At 46.1% G+C, this 17,164-nt stretch overlaps 1 protein-coding gene across 1 annotated transcript in view; it reads left to right on the top strand.

The window, feature by feature from the left end:
* LOC133442204 (zinc finger protein 420-like) overlaps positions 1–2,895 on the top strand; it is a 66,750-nt gene extending 63,855 nt beyond the window's left edge. The window contains exons 4-5 of the mRNA XM_061720185.1: positions 1,239–1,563; positions 2,842–2,895. Of these exons, the coding sequence (XP_061576169.1) occupies positions 1,239–1,563; positions 2,842–2,895 (379 nt within the window). The remainder of the gene's footprint in view (positions 1–1,238; positions 1,564–2,841) is intronic.
* The last annotated feature ends 14,269 nt before the right edge of the window (positions 2,896–17,164 follow it).

Genomic DNA, 17,164 nt, shown 5'->3' on the forward strand with positions numbered 1-17,164 from the left:
GTCAGGATAGTTTAGAAAGGATCTTTGCTGAAATAAGAAGAACATTTTGGATCTTGAGGGGCGCAAGGCCGTACATAGACATCAGCAGAAGTGTGTTTCATGTCAAAAATGGAGAGCTGGTGCCTGAGGGGTTCAGCCAATGGGTCAGCACCGCCCTTTCATTAGATAAGAAAAAGATGACACGAGGAAAGAAGGGGGAAAAAAGCATTTCCCACACTATGTCCTGTCAGAGGACACAGTGTGATATTACAAAAAACACCTTAGCAAAAGAAATGTAATGCACCCAGATAACTTTATAGCCAATAAAAAAACCTACATTGATCCATTCTCTGTTCATTAACAACTACAAGATTTCTCCACACTAGTGTTTTCAAATAACTGCCTGAAATAATTTCTTTATTAATTCCTCACACATTCGCATAACTCCCAATTAATTTTTTTTATTGCACCGTTTATATTCAGTCACCAAAGTCTCATCTGTGAGCTATTTGGATCTTATAAGGACTTTAAACTTTCAATTTTATAAATGAATTTCATAATTTTAATGCCCAATGAATTTAATTTATTTGTGTTTTTAAATAAGCTAATTGAGCTGAACGAGTGAATGAAATCATATTTGACATATAAGACTAGAGGCCTTCATGCTGCTTGTCATGTATGTTCATTGAAAGTAGCAACAAATAAATTCAGGTTGCTGAAATGTTGTTTTTGTATCATGTCGCTTGTTTTGGGGCTCGTTTATAGCCCAAATTTTTCCTTTTTATGACATTTCTATCTTGATGAAGACTTGTTTTTGACATCACATTTTTCAGGTAATAAAACTGAGTTTTCACATCCAGTTCTGAAGTCAAAACTGTTTTAAAGACAACATTTCTAATGAAAGTTTGAGATCAGTCATCTCAAGTGGCTTCGGTAAACAGTTGATGAATGTGTTCTAAGGGTTTTTGTTTCAGCAGCTTTCACCACTTTTTTTTCTGACCTACCGAGATGTTTTATTTGAATGTTTTTCTCTGTAAAGAACTAGTTGTGACAGGACATGGTTAATATGACCCCTAGAAAATAAGGATTCATTGTTTCACTGCAAAGACCATGATAGAAAGCTATTAAATACAACTGAAAAAACCTTTGACAGGTCAACCGACAACAGGATCTAAGTCTCTTCTTTCTTTACAGAAAAGTAAAGGTGAAGAGAGGCCCACAGGTTACCCGTGTGATCAGTGTGAGAAAGTCCTCGCCACTTCATCATCCTTGAAGACACATAAGAAGATTCACACTGGAGAGAAGCCGTACAGATGTGAGCAGTGTGGGGCAGCTTTTACCAGCTCGGGTCATTTAAGAAGGCACCAACGTATTCACACTGGAGAGAAGCCGTACAGATGTGAGCAGTGTGGGGCAGCTTTTACCACATCAGGTGATTTAACGAAGCACCAACGCATTCACACTGGAGAGAAACCGTACAGATGTGAGCAGTGTGGGGCAGCTTTTACTGAATCAGGTGCTTTAACTACGCACCAACGCATTCACACTGGAGAGAAGCCGTACAGATGTGAGCAGTGTGGGGCAGCTTTTACCACATCAGGTGCTTTAACTACGCACCAACGCATTCACACTGGAGAGAAGCCGTACAGATGTGAGCAGTGTGGGGCAGCTTTTACTCAATTGAGTAATTTAAGACGTCACCAACGTGTTCACACTGAATAAAATGTGTGTATCTGGAAATCTGGTATAATTGTAATAAGTTCAGTTTTATATTATTTTTTTTTAAATAGTTCTGCTTCTGGTCGTAAATTAGTAACCTTTTTTGTAATGTTTTTATTGTAATCTAACATTTTTCATCATTGTTCTGTTATTGTTCTGAATAAAGTTATTCGTTTTTTGTTGGATTTCAGTTTCCTGCTCAGTAACACCATTGTAAACAAACAGGAAGTCAATGTCAGAATGTTAGAACAGTGTCCCACAGTAGTGCCTTGTTCATGTGATTTTATCACTATAGATGAATGATGGTTCTTGATTTAATTTTATCTGAGGGATGTAAGAAAACAGTGCTTTACTAATGACACCCTCTGCTTCTGGGACCAGCTGGTAAACTGTAAAAGTGAGTGAATGCTGTCAGAGACTTAAGGCTGAATTATGGTTCCGCATTAAATCAACGCAGAGCTTACGCCGTAGGGTACGCGGCTACGCAGGAGGATCTCCATAGCCTACGCCGTAGCCTGACGTGCACCTCCCAAAAAATGTAACTACGCTTCGAGGCGACGCAGACCCAACGCAGACCGAGAGGGCTGTGATTGGTTTGCTTGGTAGCAACACATTTGCGGTTCGTGAAGCAGTAGTGAACTTTCAACGCTCTTTTCTTCGTGTGTGTGTGATTTTTTGTTGGGGGGGTTGTTTTGGTTTTTTGCACAATAGTTGTCTTTATCTCTTTGATCCACTGTGAAAGGCTAAGTATCAACTAACGCTCTGGGGGGGTACTGCACCGCGGCGAAATGGAGTGACGGAGAATTCCGAAGGGTTCACGACGGCGTCATGGCAACAGCGTAGGCTCTGCGTTGGTTTAACGCAGAACCTTAAATCAGGCTTAACAAAGCTAATGACAATTTAAACTTTTTTTTTTAAATCCTGTGAATAAAATGTGTGTCTGAAGGATAAGTTATATGTAGTGGAGCAGGAATTGGATCAGTGACTGTTCACAACAAAGACCCCAGCCCTAGTGGCCTAATGGTTAAGGCACTGGGCTCCTCTTCTGAAATCATCAACAATAACATCAATAACAGTCATCCCTCGTTTGCAGCTGTGGACCGGTTAACAAAAACTCCTGTGTCAGTAACATCTAAACTCCAGTTCAGCAGTCAGTCCATCGATATCAAGTCCAGTAACATTAATGCCTCCAATTAAAACCAATTTGGACAAAATGACACAATTTCACGCAGTCAACTACAAAAACCTGGAGGATATTATGGATCAGCCAGAAGCATCTGGGGTTTTGGTTCCCTTTGCAGATGACACAAAAGTATTCAGAATCATCACAAATGACTCCGACAGAGTTGAACTCCAATCAGATCTTGACAGGGTGAGTACCTGGAGTGATACTTGGTTACTGAGACTGAACCCTGAAAAGTGTAAGCATCTAAATATTACAAAAAAAGGTAACAGTAATGTAAACTATAAAATTGGAGACATAGGGGTCAAACAAATACAGGAGGAAAAGGACTTGGGGGTCACGATTGACAGTACATTAGAATTCCAAACCCACATCTCAGATAAGGTCAAGAAGGCCAATTCCATGTTGGCTATAATAAAAAGAACATTTTTAGATCTTAATAGTGAAGTGCTGTTACCATTATATAAAGCTCTGGTGAGGTCTCATTTAGAATATGCTAACTCTGTTTGGAGCCCTTACAAAGTGAAATACATTGAAAAAATTGAGGGTGTTCAGAGAAGAGCTACGAAACTAGTCCCAGGTCTGAAAAGGTTGTCCTATGAAAAGAGACTAAGAGCTCTGAAACTGCCAACCCTTGTATACAGGAGACACAGAGGGGACATGATCGAAGTATACAAGCTTGTACATGAGATATATGATGCCACAGCCGAACCTATTGTTCAGTTCTGGAACAGTACATATGAACTGAGAGGAAACTCTTTGAAGTTGTTCCCACAAAAGTGTCACTCAGAGAAGAGGAGGAACTTTTTCACACTGCGCGCGGTCAAAGAGTGGAATGAACTTCCAGAGGAAGTCGTGCAGGCCCAGTCTGTGAACTCTTTTAAGAACAGACTGGATAGGTTCTGGTCAAACAAATACTTTTTGTACGATTTTAGAGCTGATAGGTGATGCAAAATGGATTTAATTAATCTGTGTGTGATTTTATGAAATGTTTTGAATGTAAATTTTAGTCCTATATATTTATTGTAAGTTATTTTTGATACTGATGTAAAGGACACATGTCCTGTATCGGTCAATTTATTAAACTAAAATTATTAAACTTTATTAAACTATTAAACTTTGCTGTTGGGCTGTAATTCAGGTCATTCACTCACCACCGGTAGATGATTGTTCTTTCCGGTATCATTGTTGCTGACTCAAGATGGCCGCCGATGGTGATTGTTGGTGATGGTGATTGGTGATTGACAACCCGGCAGTGGTGTTACCAGGATGCCAGCTGTGGGGGCGGGGCATTAGTCTTACCCGGGGGGGAAAAAAAAAAAAAGTTGCAATGCTCAACCAAAATCCAGCGTAAGCCTACTGCACCTTAAAACATCTCAGGCATCTCAGTTCTGGCCAGAGCAAAGCAATTCCTGGATAGCAAATCATCCAGCATTCTGTTCTGTTCCCTGGTTTTGCCTTATCCAAGTTACTGTTTAGAGGTTTGGGGAAATACGTATAAAAGTTCACTGCAACCACTATTCATACTGCAGAAAAGAGCCGTAAGGATAATTCATAATGCTGGTTTTTGTGAACACACCAATTTCTTATTCTTCAATTCTAAAATAATCACATTTTTTGACATAGTGGAATTCCAAACTGCACAATTCATGTATAAAGCTAGGAACAACTTATTACCATCTCACTTGCAGGAAATGTTTTATGACAGAGAGGGGAGGTATAATTTAAGGGGTTCTCTAAATTTTAAGACATGCAGAACACGAACAACAATGAAAAAATGTTCTATATCAGTCAGTAGAGTTAAACTATGGAACAGAATGGATTCAGAATTAAAACAATGTCCAAATATTAACCAGTTTAAAAACAAATACAAAAACATGATTTTCACAACGTACAAAGAGGAAGGGGTTTAGAGTTCAGGGTGACTTGATCCGGGTCCGCGACATCAGACGAGACATATCCCAGGGGCTTGGCGTTAAGGATCCCTTCAATCTCAGCCAGAACAGTCCTGAGCACCTCTTCGCTCACCGACTGTGCACCCATGGTAACTTGGAGGGCTTGTTTCAGATGACGGATCTCTCTTTCCCAACATCCCCCGAAATGAGGGGCGTTCAGGCTGAACTGAATCTGCTCCTTAGCGAGTTGGGCTTGGAGGTCGGGTTGCAGGGCAGTTAAGGCCTCCCTAAGCTCCCGTTCGCCGCCCCGGAAGTTGGTTCCCCGGTCAGATATGAGCTCAAAAGGTAAACCTCTCCGGGCTGACAACCGGCGGAATGCCATAACATGTGAAATACGGAATCAACTTTTAATTCCCAATTACGTAACAATTCTGTATTTCAAGGGATTGGTGGCAAGCCTACGCGGGCCACATATAATGACATGGCGGGCCACATCTGGCCTTGAATATGACACATGTGCTCTAAAATGTCAAAAAATAAGTGGTCAAATATGTACTGATGTGTTTACATTTCATTGACTATATATGCGCTAGAACGTGATCACCTTTACTTCAGAATCAGCCTCTTATCACAGGTCACAGACGCGACTTCCTTCTCATTCATTCCTGCAGCTTCACAGTAACAGCAGAAGCTCAGCGTCTATGGGAAGCTGGAGTGGGTTGTTCCACTGCAGCCAAACTGACCGTCATTGGATAAATGCTCGGTTTTGTTCCGCCCATCGGACGCTCAGCGTCTCTGGGGGCCTATGGGTTAGTGGGCGTGGCCTCGGCTGGCCTGCTGCATGATGATTAGATGATCTGTCTGAGGATGAATCCCTTTCTGATTGACAGCGAAATGAGCGAATCAGTGATCTTGAGATATAAACACTGCCGGAGAAGTTTTGTAGCTTCATTCCATCATTCCGAGTTGATCTGGAGAGTTTGGAAATCCTCGCAGTGACTTTTGTCTTTATTAAAACGATAAGCGACACACTCAGCAACTTGTTTCTGGTGTTTGGAGACTGTACTGGTGTTATTGGAGACTCTGACTTCTGTTGCTCGACAGTTATTGTCCCCGTAGAGCAGCGGGTGCCGCTGTGAGCCGCTCCACCGTTGCAAAGCATTCACAGCCGGAACGGAGGGTAGAATTCACATACAAATAAACTGACACAATTCATGATGTAAGGAGAAAATGAGCTTTGCCTCCTTAAAAGACCAGCAGCCGCCACAGGTGAGAAGTAAGTGATACTTTAGTCAGAGAAGAGGGGGCAGTAGCGTGGTGACATTTGTGACTTTTTAAATGCCAAATGGTGCCGTTTACAGCACCTGTTACAGAAGCCTTATGACTTATTTATTGACATTTGGGACTGAGTTACGTAGCTAACGTTAGCTGCTGCTATGTTATGTCAATTTGCAGACAATGAAGAGAAAAGTCCAAAGAAATTTCTACTTATTTTAAGAAGGAAATGAGTCCAGAGCGAGAGAAAGAGCCGACAGGGAAGCAGCAGAGGCTTAGTGAGGAGGAAAAAGAGGAGGATGGTATATCAGTAGGCGTTTCTTTAAGTACTTCTCAGCCAGGCACTGCCTCATGGCAGTGCCTGGAAGTAGGCATCATGGCTGGATGCACCGTTTCTCCCCTGGCTTTTACCATGGCGATGGAGGTTATCATTCGAGCCTCGAAATGGGTCGTAGGCGGACAAAGACTCGGCTCCTGCCGGCGCCTCCCTCCCCTCAGAGCCTACATGGACGACATCACCACATTGACTACTACCGTCCCATGCACCAGGAGGCTACTCAGGAAGCTTGAGGAGAACATCAGCTGGGCCCGTATGAAGTTCAAACCATCTAAGTCACGCAGCATCTCAGTGGTCAAGGGAGTGCTTGTGGATGTGCAGTTCTTCATCGGTGGTGACCCAATCCCCACTGTTTCTGAGCAGCCAGTCAAAAGCCTTGGAAGGCTCTACGATGCGAGCCTGAAAGACAAAGACCAGGTGGAGCAACTGCGGAATGACATCAGTGCAGGCCTAAAGGCGATTGACGACACTCAACTCCCTGGGAAGTTAAAGACCTGGTGCTTTCAGTTTGGTCTACTACCCCGGGTGTTGTGGCCCCTGTCAGTGTATGAGGTGCCCATCTCAACAGTAGAGAAGCTGGAGAGAAGAGTCACAGTCCACGTTAAGAAGTGGCTCGGCGTCCCTCGCTGCCTCACCACCATAGGCCTGTACGGAGACAGTGTCCTCAAGCTGCCCCTCACCAGCCTTATGGAGGAGTTCAAGTGTGCCAAAACACGACTGCAGATGACCTTGAACGAATCCAAAGATCCGGTGGTCAGGGAAAATGCACCAACCTTGGCTACTGGGCGCAAGTGGAGACCAGCAAGAGCAGTGGAGGAGGCAACAGCAGCTCTGAAACATGCTGACATCGTGGGGAATGTTCAGCAAGGAAGAGGAGGCCTTGGACTAACAACCAGCCGCCCGGCCTGGAGAAACGCCACTGCTCCAGCACGGAGGAAGATGGTGGTGGAGGAAGTGCGGCGCCAGGAGGAGATGGCAAGATCCGCCAAGGCAGTCTCCCTCGGCAAACAGGGCCTGTGGACACGGTGGGAAGGTGTCGAAAAGAGGAAGTTGAGCTGGAGGGATGTATGGGCTATGGAGGCAAGGAGTTTGAGCTTCGCCATCAGAGCCACCTACGACGTGCTCCCAACACCAACCAACCTCCACCAGTGGTTTGGCGAAGACCCAGGGTGCGTCCTGTGCTCCAGGCCAGCCTCCCTCCATCACATACTCACCGGGTGTAAAACCAGCCTCACCCAAGGACGATATACTTGGCGCCACAACCAAGTCTTAAAGAGCCTTGCTGCCACACTGGAGGAAAAACGATCTAGCATCAACACCCTATCTCTGCCAGCAACTACCACCTCAACAACACCATGGGCAACGGCCTTTGTCCGTCAAGGGACTACAGCTACCAGGAGCAACTCCACACCATCGGAGAGAAGCCAGCTTTGCCTAGCACGTGATTGGAAGATGCTGGCAGACATTGGCAAACAGCTGGTCTTCCCCTCAGAGATCGCCACCACCACCTTGAGGCCTGACCTGGTGCTCTGGTCCCCCTCCCTAAAGAAGGTATACATCATCGAACTCACCGTACCCTGGGAAGATTCCATGGAGGAGGCATATGAGCGGAAGCATCTGCGGTATGCCGACTTAGCCGCAGAGGCAAAACACCGTGGCTGGAACGTGGAAGTCCGCCCAGTGGAGGTTGGGTGCCGGGGGTTTGTGGGAACATCCACCACAAAACTGCTGAGGGACTTGGGGGTTAAGGGCCAGAACCAGCGCAGAGCCGTCAAAGCTGCATCAGAGGCGGCAGAAAGAAGCAGCCAGTGGCTCTGGCTGAAGAGAAAGGACCCCAGCTGGGCCCCAAAGTAATGTGCCAGGAGGTATGCGGTCAGTCTAGGCTTGACTCAGGGAATAGGACGCCCCTGCCACGCATAGTCCCCTGAGATGTCCACCACTAGACAATGGGTGACTCTCACGGCTAATTGGGCTCGGGACACAAGCTGAGGTCTGATCATCCTACAGCTGGCCGCCTCTGGGGAGGGTGTATAGTGTAAAGGGCCGAAACACCCCATGACCCAGAGGAGCACTACTGATGATGCGTCCCACAATTTTTCAATTCTTCCCGATAATCTCCTTCTAGACTACATCCATCATTCACCGACAAGTCCATTTGCATGTGCTCGCACAGGAAATCAACATCTCATCTTGTGTTTTTGGAATCTGATTTTCTGGACCCGTCCAGTGACTGCTGAGAAAGATCAGCTGACGACAAGGGAAAGTCCTTGTGACGGCATGGAGAGACAGCTGGCAGGAGGGAATAGACCCCAACGGGACAGTTCTGGGTTAGCTGCCCACCACTGTAGTCTCTCATGCTTTGCAGCACGTTAGAGACACCCCTCATTAGCTACGAAAAAGCAAACAAAGAGAACACCCCCAGAGTCTGCGAGAGCGGGGGCGGAAGAAGACTCATCGGCTGACAAAATGGTAACGACTGGACCGGAAACGACTACGAGCAAAGATAGCACAGCGCAAAAGAACACCACAGCAACCAGCTCAGCAGCAGACCACAAGCTGCAGATATGTAGCTGCGGATGGAGGAAAGTAACATCTTTTCGGGGTTTGAGGATTCACCAGGGAAAGAAAAAGTGCTTGAGGGAAGAGAGTCAGGGACCTCGCATTGACTACTTCCTGCGGAAAGCGTCAAGTAAGTCGAATGAAGTTCACCAACTGGACGAAAACCATAGCTTGGAGAACATCAGCATCCCTGTCACGGAAGAGGAAAACTCAAGCACAGAACTAGTGGTGGAACAAACATCAGCGGTGGAACCCACCCAAACTCCCCGACCTGCAGTCGAGCGGAAACTCCAAAGCAACAGACTGCGTGTGAAGTGGCCCGGCGGTGCAGAGAAGAAGCTGTGGGAAACGGTGAATAATGACCTGTCCCTGTCCCTACAACAACTTCGAGGCACAGTAGAGAAGAAGTTGGAGACAATGGCAAACATCATCTATCAATACGGAGCAGAACGCTTTGGAGTATTGGAGGTGAAAGCAGCTAAACAGGCTCCCACTCCACTGGTCTCAAGGAGGCAACAGGAGATCAAGCGCCTCGTTCAAGAAAGGAGACAACTCAGGAAACTCTGGAAGAAGGCCTCGGAGGTGGAAAAGGAGGGCATAAGCGCCCTCCAAGCCGACATCAAAACACGCCTGGCATCCCTCCGCAGGGCAGAGAATTCACGGAAAAGAAGGAGGAACAAAGAACAAACACGAACACGGTTCTACAAAGAACCCTTCAAGTTCCTGAAGACTCTCTTCACCAAGGAGAAAAGCGGGGTTCTAACAACAACAAAAAACGACCTGGAGGAGCATTTGAGATCAACTCACTCGGACCCAAAGCGCTATGAATGCCTGGAAATCCCTCCAGACATCCCACCAATCGACCCCCCAGAACATCAATTTGAGACCGGTCCTCCAACGTGGAAAGAGGTGGAGAAGTTCGTCCATCGGTCGCGAACAGCATCAGCTCCTGGGCCAAACGGAGTCCCGTACAAAGTGTACAAGAACGCACCAGATGTCTGTAGGTATCTCTGGAGCCTCATGAGGACAGTGTGGCAGAAGAAGACCATGCCCAAGGCGTGGCGTAGGGCAGGTGGGATCCTTATTCCAAAGGAGAAGGACGCAACAAACATCAGCCAGTTCCGCCCCATCGCCTTGCTTAACGTGGAGGGCAAGATCTTCTTTGGAGTCATTGCAAAAAGGATGGCCGAGTACCTGCACAAAAATGAGTACATCGATACATCTGTACAAAAGGCAGGGATATCGGGCTTCTCTGGGTGCCTAGAACATTCCAGCATGATCTGGCACCAGATCCAAATGGCAAAACTGGAGAAAAGGGATCTCCACGCGGTCTTCCTGGATCTGGCAAACGCCTTCGGTTCTGTGCCCCATGAGCTCCTATGGACCACCTTTGAGTTCTATAACATCCCGGATATCATCACAACCATGGTCAAAGACTACTTTCAGGACCTGCAATTCAGCTTCTCCACGCCTGAATTTACCACCTCATGGCAGTGCCTGGAAGTAGGCATCATGGCTGGATGCACCGTTTCTCCCCTGGCTTTTACCATGGCGATGGAGGTTATCATTCGAGCCTCGAAATGGGTCGTAGGCGGACAAAGACTCGGCTCCTGCCGGCGCCTCCCTCCCCTCAGAGCCTACATGGACGACATCACCACATTGACTACTACTGTCCCATGCACCAGGAGGCTACTCAGGAAGCTTGAGGAGAACATCAGCTGGGCCCGTATGAAGTTCAAACCATCTAAGTCACGCAGCATCTCAGTGGTCAAGGGAGTGCTTGTGGATGTGCAGTTCTTCATCGGTGGTGACCCAATCCCCACTGTTTCTGAGCAGCCAGTCAAAAGCCTTGGAAGGCTCTACGATGCGAGCCTGAAAGACAAAGACCAGGTGGAGCAACTGCGGAATGACATCAGTGCAGGCCTAAAGGCGATTGACGACACTCAACTCCCTGGGAAGTTAAAGACCTGGTGCTTTCAGTTTGGTCTACTACCCCGGGTGTTGTGGCCCCTGTCAGTGTATGAGGTGCCCATCTCAACAGTAGAGAAGCTGGAGAGAAGAGTCACAGTCCACGTTAAGAAGTGGCTCGGCGTCCCTCGCTGCCTCACCACCATAGGCCTGTACGGAGACAGTGTCCTCAAGCTGCCCCTCACCAGCCTTATGGAGGAGTTCAAGTGTGCCAAAACACGACTGCAGATGACCTTGAACGAATCCAAAGATCCGGTGGTCAGGGAAAATGCACCAACCTTGGCTACTGGGCGCAAGTGGAGACCAGCAAGAGCAGTGGAGGAGGCAACAGCAGCTCTGAAACATGCTGACATCGTGGGGAATGTTCAGCAAGGAAGAGGAGGCCTTGGACTAACAACCAGCCGCCCGGCCTGGAGAAACGCCACTGCTCCAGCACGGAGGAAGATGGTGGTGGAGGAAGTGCGGCGCCAGGAGGAGATGGCAAGATCCGCCAAGGCAGTCTCCCTCGGCAAACAGGGCCTGTGGACACGGTGGGAAGGTGTCGAAAAGAGGAAGTTGAGCTGGAGGGATGTATGGGCTATGGAGGCAAGGAGTTTGAGCTTCGCCATCAGAGCCACCTACGACGTGCTCCCAACACCAACCAACCTCCACCAGTGGTTTGGCGAAGACCCAGGGTGCGTCCTGTGCTCCAGGCCAGCCTCCCTCCATCACATACTCACCGGGTGTAAAACCAGCCTCACCCAAGGACGATATACTTGGCGCCACAACCAAGTCTTAAAGAGCCTTGCTGCCACACTGGAGGAAAAACGATCTAGCATCAACACCCTATCTCTGCCAGCAACTACCACCTCAACAACACCATGGGCAACGGCCTTTGTCCGTCAAGGGACTACAGCTACCAGGAGCAACTCCACACCATCGGAGAGAAGCCAGCTTTGCCTAGCACGTGATTGGAAGATGCTGGCAGACATTGGCAAACAGCTGGTCTTCCCCTCAGAGATCGCCACCACCACCTTGAGGCCTGACCTGGTGCTCTGGTCCCCCTCCCTAAAGAAGGTATACATCATCGAACTCACCGTACCCTGGGAAGATTCCATGGAGGAGGCATATGAGCGGAAGCATCTGCGGTATGCCGACTTAGCCGCAGAGGCAAAACACCGTGGCTGGAACGTGGAAGTCCGCCCAGTGGAGGTTGGGTGCCGGGGGTTTGTGGGAACATCCACCACAAAACTGCTGAGGGACTTGGGGGTTAAGGGCCAGAACCAGCGCAGAGCCGTCAAAGCTGCATCAGAGGCGGCAGAAAGAAGCAGCCAGTGGCTCTGGCTGAAGAGAAAGGACCCCAGCTGGGCCCCAAAGTAATGTGCCAGGAGGTATGCGGTCAGTCTAGGCTTGACTCAGGGAATAGGACGCCCCTGCCACGCATAGTCCCCTGAGATGTCCACCACTAGACAATGGGTGACTCTCACGGCTAATTGGGCTCGGGACACAAGCTGAGGTCTGATCATCCTACAGCTGGCCGCCTCTGGGGAGGGTGTATAGTGTAAAGGGCCGAAACACCCCATGACCCAGAGGAGCACTACTGATGATGCGTCCCACAATTTTTCAATTCTTCCCGATAATCTCCTTCTAGACTACATCCATCATTCACCGACAAGTCCATTTGCATGTGCTCGCACAGGAAATCAACATCTCATCTTGTGTTTTTGGAATCAGCCTGTATACTACAACAGTAGAATACAATCCTGTAATGATGGCGTTTAGTTTTGGTGTCCACCCCAAGAATTTAAGTGGCCCCATTTGGCCACCCCTAGGAAACATTTTTGGAGGCGCCCCTGCATCCAAGGATCAGGCAAACCTGCTAGATTGAAATTATAATAAGGTTGAGTCAGTTTCTCTAATTGGTATAGAACGTTGTGCATCAGAGTTGAATGTATATTATTGATTTTTTGATGATAATACTCTAAAAGCGCCTATTTGTTGGAGTCAAAGTGCCTTAACCATGTGGAAAAAGCTGTATGATCTCAGCGCTCCCTGTTAGAAAAATGTGTGGATAGAGTGAGCAAGAGCTTACAGCACCTGCTATTCTCAGGCGGGAATTAAATTCAATACTAACAATTTTCCAACAAAAAAATGGATGTTACTGTTACACCACTTTTTTTTGTTAAATTTTTTTGCATGGAAGAATATTTTGACATGTTTTAAATAAAAGGTTAAATATAGATATTTTCCTCACAATCTAAAACCATAATGACACATTTTCTTTCTCGCAGCTTTCTAATCAACTTTCCTCTTCATTAATTCCTCATCAACAAAGTTTTTGAAGGGTTAAAACCCAGGAGTGGTTGATTTCTTTGTTGCTGGACAGTAGGTGAAAGTTTTTTCTGACTGCTTCCAGCAACTTTGTCCTGGAGGGTGTGTATCTTTTACTCTGCCCACCACATTAAGGTACTTGGCAGTTCCCACATGGCTTTGATGATTTATTAGCTGTGCTGGATCTGGATGGCTGTGCAGGGGGCGGTGGTTCAGCTACGAAGCAATTGCTACCCTTTTTTTTTTTAGATGTGTCCTTGCTTCAACACACGGCTGTCATTAAAAGCTCCATATACCTTTGACAGTAAATTGTTTTCATGGGAGAAGGTGACTCTTCTAACTTTAAATTCTATATTATATAAACTCTTTTTGAAAAGTTCCTATTTGACAACTGCAAAGATCTGTGCTAGTAAGTCAAGGGTCTGTTATGGTGTTCCGCAGGGTTCAGTGCTAGGGCCGATCTTGTTCAGTTTATACATGCAGCCGTTGGGAAGTATAATCCAGAATCACGGCATACAGTTTCATTGCTATGCTGATGATACGCAGCTCTATTTGTCTATGAAGCCGGATGAAACAGAACCGTTAGTTAAACTTCAGGCATGTCTTAGGGACATCAAGGACTGGATGTCCAGAAATGTCTTGCTTCTAAATTCAGATAAAACAGAGGTTATCATTCTTGGTCCAGAGCATCTTAGGAAGGGACTAGATGGTGTTGCGATGGCTTCCAGTGCAACTGTGAGAAACCTTGGTGTTGTTTTCGATCAGGATTTGTCGTTTAAACCAGTGATTCTTAACCATAGGGCCGCGGCCCACACTTGGGCCGCGAGCGCCATCTAGTGGGCCGCCAAAAAAAATTCAGTTTTGTACGTGTGGGCCGCGAGGGCCGCGGGACTGCATAGCAACTCCCAACCAAATGAGGAGAAGACACTCAGCTAGCTGTACGTGTAATAGTAAGAGAAATGGTGTGTCTTTACAGAGAAAATCCTTCATTTTGCACAGAGTAGGTTTAGATCCGCCAGGATTAGGGATCGATTAATTGGGTCTGCGCCCAGAGCGAGCGAGCGCGGCGTGATGATTTATCCCGGCGCGTCCCCGCGGCCGGGGAGGTCGGCTGAGGCTGCCGCTCGGGCGGCTCCGTCGTTACTGCTGAAGGATGGTAGATGTAGATGCGTGGGCTGTCGTGTCTGCTGGACTGGACTGTTCGGGCTTTCGAAAAAGCATCGGAAAGTAACTGCTGCAGCGCGACCAGAGAGCTGCGGTGCGGGCTGTGCCCGTCGCAGCTGATCAGGCTCTAATGTAAATAACTTAAAGTAAAATCAAACTAAGTTTTGTCCTCGCTGTATTTTTAAATATGCAACCCGGAATGGACAAATTCATCCTGTTCAGTCTTCCCACTGGGACAAAACCAGTGTCTCATACGTTCAGAGACCGTGGCGTTCAAAGTGCGAAAGTGAAACGCCACTGAAACAAAACAAAACGTTTTTCATCAAACATATCCACTCAAGTCTGAACTGAAGTCACAGAAAAATAAACTGACCATCTTAAAACACCCATGTTTGAGTCCACATACAGCCTGTGAAGCAGCTTTCTCCACAGTGAACATAATTAAAACTAAATATCGTTCCAGGTTCATCAATGAGCACCTTCTCATGTGCATGAGAACCTGACACCATCCAGCCCAGATTTAAAGTCCTGACAGGAGAAGTTAGAGCTCAGTTCTCTCACTGAACAACAGAAACTGGGGGCATACGATTATAAGAGGGGAAGAAAGAAAAACTGCAAAACTGTTAAATTGTTAAGATGTGTTTATATTAATTTAGTATAAAAATGTGTTGAGACAATTAACAAAGAAAAGGGGAAATTCAAACTGCTGGTAGAGAAATAAAATAAGATAGCATTTGAAAAATAAAATAAAATCTACTTTATTTTTAAGAGAAAAAAATATGTTTAATTCAAGTTAAACATGTTAATTGGCAAATATGTACTTTTTTTAATATAACAGTCAGATGCAGATGTTGATACAACTATGAGGCTACTTGAATATATACACACACACAAACACACACACACACATATATATATATATATATATATATATATATATATATATATATATATATATATATATATATACATATATATTATGATGTTCTGGACCTTCGCTTGAGTAAATTTTCTCTAAATGGACCTCTTAAAGTTTTAGTTGAATACCCCTGCTATACAGTGTTTATATTTAATGGGCCCCGGGCCACTCTGTACTGAAAAAATTGGGCCCCAAGGTCAAAAAGGTTAAGAACCCCTGGTTTAAACCATATGTTAATCAGGTTTTTAAAATAGCGTTTTTCCATCCCCGTAATATTGCAAAAATTAGGAAAATCCTCTCGCAGAGTAATGCAGAAAAACTAGTTCATGCGTTTGTATCTTCTAGACTGGATTACTGTAATGTGTTGTTAGCAGGATGTCCAAGTAATTTGCTGAATAGGCTCCAGCTGATCCAGAATGCAGCAGCGAGTGCTGACAGGAATCAGCAGGAGAGACCACGTCTCTCCAGTGTTAGCGTCGCTCCATTGGTTACCTGTAAAATTCAGAATTCAATTTAAAATTGTATTACTTGCATATAAAGCCCAAAACGGCTTAGCTCCGCAGTATTTACAAGATTTAATAGTGCCTTATGTTCCTGGCAGAGCTCTCCGCTCCCAGGGTGCAGGCTTACTCGTAGTTCCTAGAGTATCTAAATGTAGATTTGGAGGGCGGGCGTTCTGCTATCAGGCACCATTACTATGGAACCAACTTCCAATCTGGGTTAAGGAGGCTGACACCACCTCCACCTTTAAAACTAAACTTAAAACCTTTCTGTTTAGTAAAGCCTATAGTTAGTGTTTAGTAAACCTCTAGCTGGTGTTGGTAAATCTCTAGGTAGTGTAAACTCTAGTGTGTTAGAGTCAGTAGTCATAGTTGTAGCTATAGAACAAGACTATAATAGTTAGTCTCAAATATAGCTTTGCGGTAGATATGCTGCTATAGGCTTATGCTGCAGGGGGGCACCGACATGATCCGCTGGGCGGTGCCTCTCACCCTTCTTCTTCCTTCTCCTTCCACATGACTGCTGTGGAAGGAGAGTGCTGCTGATGTCCCTGACTCCCCCAGTCTGGCCTTCGGCAGGAAGGTCCCCCCTTATGAGCCTGGTCCTGCTCAAGGTTTCTTCCCTCCTAAAGGGGAGTTTTTCCTTGCCACTGTTTGGATTAAGGTTTTTCTCCCACTATGGGAGTTTTTACCTGCCATTGTTTATGTAATAATTGCTCGGGGGTTTATGTTTATGTTTATGTTTATGTTTATGTTTATGTTCATGTTCATGTTCTGGATCTCTGGAAAGCGTCTAGAGATAACATCTGTTGTATTAGACGCTATATAAATAAAATTGAAAAATTGAAAATTGAAGACAAACATAGTTTACTTCAGACACTGCGTTGATGTTCAAAAAGTGTTAGCAACAACCTGCATCTTCTCTTCCTCCAAAGTGTGTTCTCCTGAAGCAAACTTGCCAAGCGTGAACTACTTGGTCCTGAAGCATAAACTTGGTGAATGCCTTAGCGAGGCCCGCCTCGTGATTTCTTCACATAGTGGCTGCTGAAAAATGAGTAACGCGTTATAAGTCTCAATCAGCACCCAAAGTTCTCTGCTGTAAAACAATTGAATTAAGAGGACAGCTCTTTCTTTTTTTTTAAGCTCTAGTAGCCCTTTATTGAAGATGCAGACTGGAAAGGGGTAGAGAGAGAGTATGGGGATGACACGCAGCAAAGGCGCACAGGCCGGGATTCGAACCTGCGACCGCTGCAGGAGGAGGACTGTAGCCTCAGTATATGAACCGCTGCTTAACCCACTGCGCCACCGAGCGGCTCAGAGGACAGCTATTTCTAATTGACAGTACCTAGTGTCATC

This window comes from Cololabis saira, chromosome 1 (genome assembly GCF_033807715.1).
Source record: "Cololabis saira isolate AMF1-May2022 chromosome 1, fColSai1.1, whole genome shotgun sequence".
Lineage (NCBI taxonomy): Eukaryota > Metazoa > Chordata > Actinopteri > Beloniformes > Belonidae > Cololabis > Cololabis saira.